Genomic DNA, 7422 nt, shown 5'->3' on the forward strand with positions numbered 1-7422 from the left:
ACCCAATCAAATCTTTATTTCATGGCCCATTAGACTTCATCAAATGGCTGCGCTGGCCCAAGGTTTGGCGCCAAAAATGGGTGTAAACAAAGAGGGTGGAGCCACGAGTGGTATAACTCGATAACGTGGAGTCGTCATAGTAATTGGTAGGATCTAGATTTTTGTAATGCTTCTGTTGTTGGAATGATAGTCAAGCTTTTTGAATAAGTTTTGAAATTATCTAATGCGCTACGATGTCCCAGAGGCCCAAAGGCGGGTGAATGGTGCTACCAATTTAAAAAAATAAAGCAAACAATATCGCAAGTCAACCAACTAACCTCCATATATAGTACCAAGCAATTCAAATAAACAATCTAAGTAGAGAGCAATAAAACTAAAGAACGTGAACACCGAGATATACATGGAAACTACCTAACTCTGATTCATGCATAGCACCCCGTGCCCCTTCTTGACTGCATGGACTCCTCGAGCAAAACCATCTCGATCTCCGCTCTAGAACGGCTCCGGTATCATCCAGTAATGTAAATTCATAGGCATGAATGTACGAATATATTTAGTAAAGTGAAGATTTTTATGCAAAAGAATCAACCTAGAGAGAATACATGGTTTACAAAAGGTATTTCTCCAAATTGAACAAAAAAAATTGAATACAAGATTCATTTTATCCAAATGCAAATGAAGGCACAGGAGTAAAAAAAGGTAATGCTCTTTCTCTCTCTAAAAGTGAGTTAGCTAACACTAGGAATTTAAAATGAAGAAAATATATGTTTTTATATCACCAAGCAAGGAAATATGCTGGAGCACCCTACTAAAACGCGTACAAGAGCCTTGGTCTGCTAAGACACTATTAAGGCCCTCTTGCTAAGACCCTGCTAAAACACAAGCACTTAGACATGATTTTTTGTTTCAAATAAAACAGGCCCAATGCAATATGACTAGCAGAGAGACTACAGTTCCCGACCGGGGATTCCCGACAGATTCCCGACGCCGCGTCGGGCCTACTCCGGCCACCGGACGGTTGATCGGAGCCAACCAAAAATTCTATAAAAAAAAAACCGAGTGGGTCTTAGTGGGAATCAACGGCATCCGATGTGTGTAAGTGACCGATCCAAACACTCCATTTTTTTGTCTACAATGTATACAAAAAAATAGAGTATTTGGATCGGCCACCTACACACATCGGATGCCGTTGATTTTCACTTAAACCCACTTGGTTTTTTTTTTTAGAATTTTTGATCAGCTCCGATCAGCCGTCTAGTAGCTGAAGTGAGCCCGGCGCGACATTGGGAATTTGGTCGGGAATCCCCAGTCGGGATGCTCAGACTTTCTGTATGACTAGTGCACACCAGTTTGGACATGACTAGTGCATTCTGCTGCCTTTAATTTGGACAGCTAGAAATCCACCCACCAGTTTTCAACATCCCCCACCTGCACACTTGTCAAATTAATAACCCCAAAAAACTAGATTCATATATATCCACATGCATGCACTTTATAAACACAAAATTAGTACTGCAAAACACCTCCAAAAATCAATAATCATATATATGCCTTATGCAACTCTCTTATATCCTTGCATGAAAGCAACAAGCTTGATAGATCCTTTTAACGAAATTGGAGCAACATTTAAGAGATCTTCACGCTGGTCGGCATTTGGCGTACTTTCTTCCTTCACCTCAAAACAAAAACAAAAACTCCCGGGTCCCAACCTCCTGAATGCTCGGTACTTTGTTTTGCCTTCGGCACCCCTCCTCTCTCTCTCTCTCTCTCTCTCTCTCTGTATCTGTCCCCTCCATCTTCGTTGTTTTGTGCCTTTCGAGAATTTGTGTCTTTTTTTAATTGATTATATTTTATAATTAATAATATTTTAGATGATTTTGAAAATATCGTTTAAAAGAGCACATTAAAATTTATCAAACAATATTTATATTATATATAAACGGTATTATCGATTAAAAATTATAATTAATTTTTTATTCAATTAAAATAAAACGAGGGACAATGAAAGAGGGACGGAGAATAATTATCCAAATCCGTGTGGGGTCGAAACTCCGCTTTTCTTGACAACTCAACCCCTATTCTCTCACCTGTATGTCAAGACAAGACAGATGTACAAGACATAAAAGCATAGGAAACGAGTGTTTTATTCCACGCGCAAACCACATATTCCATACTTGCTCCTCATATCTTTATGACATTAATCAAAATATGAATTCAATCAAGAAAAAAGATTTATGTAATCGATCCTAAGTGATTGAGACATACATAAAGCTCGATCTAGTTAGGTTTCGTTTGGTATCAACCTGTTACTGCATGCTCAATGCTTAATTTGTATGGGAGTAACGACAGAGAGTTCATATCACTTGAACCCAATATACATTGAATGACTCATATCTACTTTAAAGGCTTAGAGGCCGTTCCACGTTTACAAAAAAGGAAGTTTAAGAAAAAAAAGGTAATTTCAAGGTCAAAAATCACATGTTTGTGCAAATAATTTTTCTACAAATATAAATCTTTTTTGATCGATTTCATTTAAATCTTTTAAACGGTGTAAAAAATTTGAAAAATCATTTTTCATTTTTGTTATATTTGAGTTTAAAGTTACAGTCTTTTTGAAAAAGAAGATTTTGAGAGAAAGCAAAATGAAGTCTAAGTCTTATAAGTTGTGAGTCATCTAATTGTATATTAGAGTCCAACCATTTTTTCTATTTATTCGATGTGGAACTTAACGTTCACACATGTTTTAACACATACAAAGCTCGACTCTACTCTAATGTGAATATGTGTGCACTTAAACTAGAGGAATAGCTCAAGTGAAAACATAGATGAGTTACAAGTTCAAATATCTTAAATTCGAGACTTGTTAACCTTTTGGGGTTGGATGTGAGAGACAAATATTCTGTGTGTAAAAGTGAAATGACAAGAATTAATCTTCTGTTACTGATTGTGTATAAAACACAAGTCTAACATGTTTTTATATCGGCTTCGAAGACTTGATAACTAAAAAACTTAAACAACTTAGGGAAACATGCATAACAAGAAAACCAATAATAACTAAGAAACATGAATCTAAACATGCATGAACCATAATAACAAAATTTAGAAAGTATGGTAATATAATACCTAATAATATTTCTTAATATTGTGCTAACATATGTGAATCCCATAGTACCAGCGTTGATGACATGTATTTGACTGAACCGGAAAAAAGAATAATCGAAGTGCATATAAGCTTACTTAGACACCCTAATCGTCAAACCAAAAAAATGTGTGCAATTGTATGTGCAAAATGTGTGATTGTAACAAAATTCAAGATATAACTACGCTATGACCATCTAGCGTTGTATAACTCTCAAGTATTTCCCCGTTTGTGTTTGTAAGTCCCTTTTGTGAATCTATGCCATTTTTAAATGTTAATATATTTCAATAGGGACTTGAAAAAATATGTAATATAAATCTTGTTTAATAGATCTCAATTAATTTTATTATTTAATATTTTCAAAATTATAAAAATATTATAAATTGAAAGATAAAATTGTTTAAAAATGGCACAAATGTCCAAAATGAACCAACAAAGGTGGACGAAAGGAGTAACAATTTTAAAAATACGATCAAATTCTTTACAATATTTAGAAGTGAAGAGTAGTAGAATATGAGACTATCATGCCAATTACCAATACACTTACAACTATTTGAATAGTCCATGGGTTGCCAAAAAAAAAATTAAATACAACAATTATTTGTAATGCCTCACGTGGGAACTCATCCGGGAAAAGCGTCACAAAAAAATGTTGTATCCAAATTTTCCTCTGCTGCCTGGGGGAACAAGACCTTTTCACATTGTGCACCACCAAACCACGCTCAACACCGGTCTGGCCGAACCGCTGGCAAAAGATATACCTGGGCCTGTATCACCGCTTTACCTATCTTAAACCCCGGAACAACCGTAAACGCAACCCGAACATCACCGTCTCCCCCCTCGCCCGCGGCAAACGCATCATCGTTCACGCTCTCCATATAAACCTCCGAGAATCGACAATTCCTTCTCACCTGAAACATATCCACCTCTTGATCGCCCGAAAAAGCCAAGCAATGCAGAAGCCACACACGCTTCGCCATCTCCGCAAACGCCGCGAAAAAATGGGTTTCCGGCCACTCCCCGGCATTAATCATCTTCCGCTGGCTCAAATTCCCCGAAAATGACGTCTCCATTTTCGGGTGAACCAAACGCATGTACTTACTCCTCACGAAATTCCCAAACCCGGAATCCGGGTTGGTTTTCAGGAACCGAACTGGGTTCACGGCTTTCAACTCCTTAAACCGGTCACCGAAATCAAACCCGCGACGTTTCTCGTCTTTCGGCTCATTCGGCAGCGAAAAGTCGTGAGAATCGAACCCGTCGAACATTTCCCGGCACACAAACGACTCGAAGGCGAAGCACCTGTGACTCCCTTTCGAGAACACAACTTTCGACACAACTGCGTTCGCGGCGGCCGAGATGTCCCAGTTCGAAGACTCCATCTCCCGAATCATAACCTTGACGAAACACCGCACCGACCGAACCGCGTAGCGCAAAGCCGCCGTAAAGCCGCCCGGACCGGCGTCGAACAGCTTGACTATGTCGTCAAGAATCGAAAACTGTCCGCTATAGTCCAGCTTCTTCTCGACCGACTTGTTGTGCGAAACGACGTCGTCGAGCTGTTTCCGAAGGATGGAACATTTGCTCTCTTTGGAGTCCAATTCCGACCTCATTTTCCTCATGGTGACCTCGTACATCTTGATCAGGCTCTGTTGCTCCTGAATCTCGGCGAGCAGGAAAGTCACGTGAGGGGGAGACGAGTAAATCCGTTTCTTGAAGAAGGCCTGTTTCAGCTCCGACAGCGATCTCAGCTCTGTCACCACGGCCTCGTCGGCCGACTGGATCGCTCCCCCGTCGTAGGGGAACTGCGCCGTCTGGAGGTCGGCGTAGGCGGCCTTGACGGCCGAGACGGCGGCGAAGAGCTTCGCGACGAAGGCGGCGGCCGCGGCCCGGTTCCGGGCCGAATTCGGCTCGCCATCTCCGTCGTCGTCGTGGTTGCTGTTGCTGGTGTTGTTGAAGCAGTTGGGTCTGGGTTTGGTTTCGTGGGGCGCTAGTTGCAGGCAGAAGGCGGTGTTTTTGGAGAGGGGTTTCGTGGATTTGTTGAGGTGGATGACTCTTTGGAAGGTTTTGGCCAGTTTGCTCTTCTTGGTGAATGGGGTTGGACTAGGTTTTAGTGGGGAGTCCATTTTTGGAATCAGGTGATGAGAGTGGTGCGCTTTTTGGTCATGAAATGGGGAGAGAAGAGACTCATGGGTTTTGAGAAAATTACTGTAAAAGGCTTGAGAGAGAGAAAAGGGGGGGATTCAGTGACTCACTTCTTTGACTCTGAGGTTCTGGAGCCGGAGATGGTGGAGTGGAGGGGGGGCTAAAGCAAGATGTAAAGCGCGGGAAAAACTATACTAGTAGTACTCTCCAGCAAGATAAAGAGAGATCAACAGCCCCTCTGCCTTTTCTCCTCTCTTTATACTCCATCGGAACGCAAAATTAACTGCTCGCTCCGTTCCATAATATTTGTTCAGTTCGCAAAATAAGTACGTAAAAATAATACTCAATTTTTGCTAGGAATTTTAATTTTTTTTTAACAATTTACTTAATAGATATCGATAAGTTTTTTTAATTTATGAAAAAAATTTGAATTTATTTTTAAAGAAATGCCTTAGTTTTTTGTCCTTATTTTGCGGACTGGACAAACATTTTAGGACGGAGTGGTAATTATTCAGCGTTCCCGGGATATCAAGGTACTCCCAACCATTTACGTAACAACTTATCCGGTGGAGACCACAAAGAGTAGCACATGACAATCCGATATTGTACTTCGATAGTATCTAGTAATTCGCCAAAATTGCGACAGTATTATCACGTGGTGTCTCGAATCTTCTCACCACCAAATATTTGTAGTACCTAGTAATTCACCAAAATTACCACAATATTATCACGTGGTGCCCGATTCTTATCACCACCAGATATTTGTGTGGTTGCAACTTTGTTAACCAAAGGTTTGGTATCGGTTTTACTAGCCTGAAAGTATAATTGAAATTTCAAAAGTTCCTCCAAATACAATTTTTACTACTTGTAGAATTGACTTCCAAACACGCAAAATGCAAAAGCTTTACAATATGAGTTATGCTATGAGTATCGACCGGGGGAGGGAATTCGTACCGACTGGCCGCGCCGGGCCGTCTCCGGCCACCGGACGGCCAATTCGAGCCGTCCAAAAATTCTAAAAAAAATCAGATGCCGTTGATTCCCACGTGAGCTCCATCGGTTTTTTTTTTAGAATTTTTGAACGGCTTGGATCGGCCATCCGATGGCCGGAAATTGCTTGTCGCAGCCAGTCGATACAAATTCCCTCACCTGGTCGGTAACTATATCATTTTTGTTACAATATTAATGCAAAGCATGGGCAGCCAAACACCCCCTTTATCGTCCGCGAATTCCTTCCAGATTTGATGTATGTGTGGAAACTTTTATTTTTTTACATCAGATATGAAGTATAGAGTATAAATTCAAAATATTACATCAATTATGAGAGTTTCCGAAATAATTAAGCTCAATAACTCAACCAATATAATAAAATAAGCCCATTATATTATATATGGTAGAAACAGAGAAATGAAAAGCTCTTTAAGAGAAGAATACTCACACGCATTACCTTAACCAATCGAGAATGAGGGTTTTGACCAAGTTCAAAATTCTGATTTTCTTTGCCCACATGCTGCCATGTACTAGGAAGTTAGGAACTCAACTCACGATATTAATTTGGCACCTCACTCGAACAAGTACAAAGTGCATGTATAAATATCCCATCTTCATGTGTGGTTTTCAAGGACTACGTGGTAGACTTAGGGATGGCAATTGGGCCTGTCCTATGTACCCGGCTCTGATCCCGACTTGAATGGGACAGATTCCCATCAAAATCTGCCCTACTCTGCCTCGTTGCTACCCCTATATGCAGTGGTGTCCTCAGTTTGTGTGAGACCCTCACACAATACACTTCTACTAATGTGATCAGGGTGTGTAAAATGTTTTTAGTTATGAAAATATTTTTTTGAAACAAATGTTGTTTGGTAATCTCTCTCTCTCTCTCTCTCTCTCTCTCTCTCTCTCTCTCTCTCTCTCTCTCTCTCTCTCTCTCTCTCTCTCTCTCCAATAAGACGATGGGTCCAGCGGAGTATTTAGGAGTTGCCTATTGTCAATTTCTCGGTATGTAGCTCCATCATCCATGTCCATTCTGTTTAATTACAAAAATAAAATCAAAACAAACAAAAAATTCATGCCATTTATTTCGGGAGCTTCTATGGTTCCCCCTTGTTGTCCAGAATTTTCATCACACAATTAAACTC

The 7422-nt window shown here is 40.2% G+C and overlaps 1 protein-coding gene across 1 annotated transcript; it reads right to left on the reverse strand.

Annotated features, from left to right (window-relative positions):
• Positions 1 to 3643: 3643 nt before the first annotated feature.
• LOC131312346 (protein GRAVITROPIC IN THE LIGHT 1) lies at positions 3644 to 5509 on the reverse strand. Its single transcript, XM_058340045.1, has one exon. It carries the CDS (start codon positions 5263 to 5265, stop codon positions 3862 to 3864), a length of 1404 nt encoding a protein of 467 aa, XP_058196028.1. The 5' UTR covers positions 5266 to 5509; the 3' UTR covers positions 3644 to 3861.
• Between the last annotated feature and the right edge of the window lie 1913 nt (positions 5510 to 7422).

The sequence above is a fragment of the Rhododendron vialii genome, chromosome 13a (assembly GCF_030253575.1).
Source record: "Rhododendron vialii isolate Sample 1 chromosome 13a, ASM3025357v1".
NCBI lineage: Eukaryota > Viridiplantae > Streptophyta > Magnoliopsida > Ericales > Ericaceae > Rhododendron > Rhododendron vialii.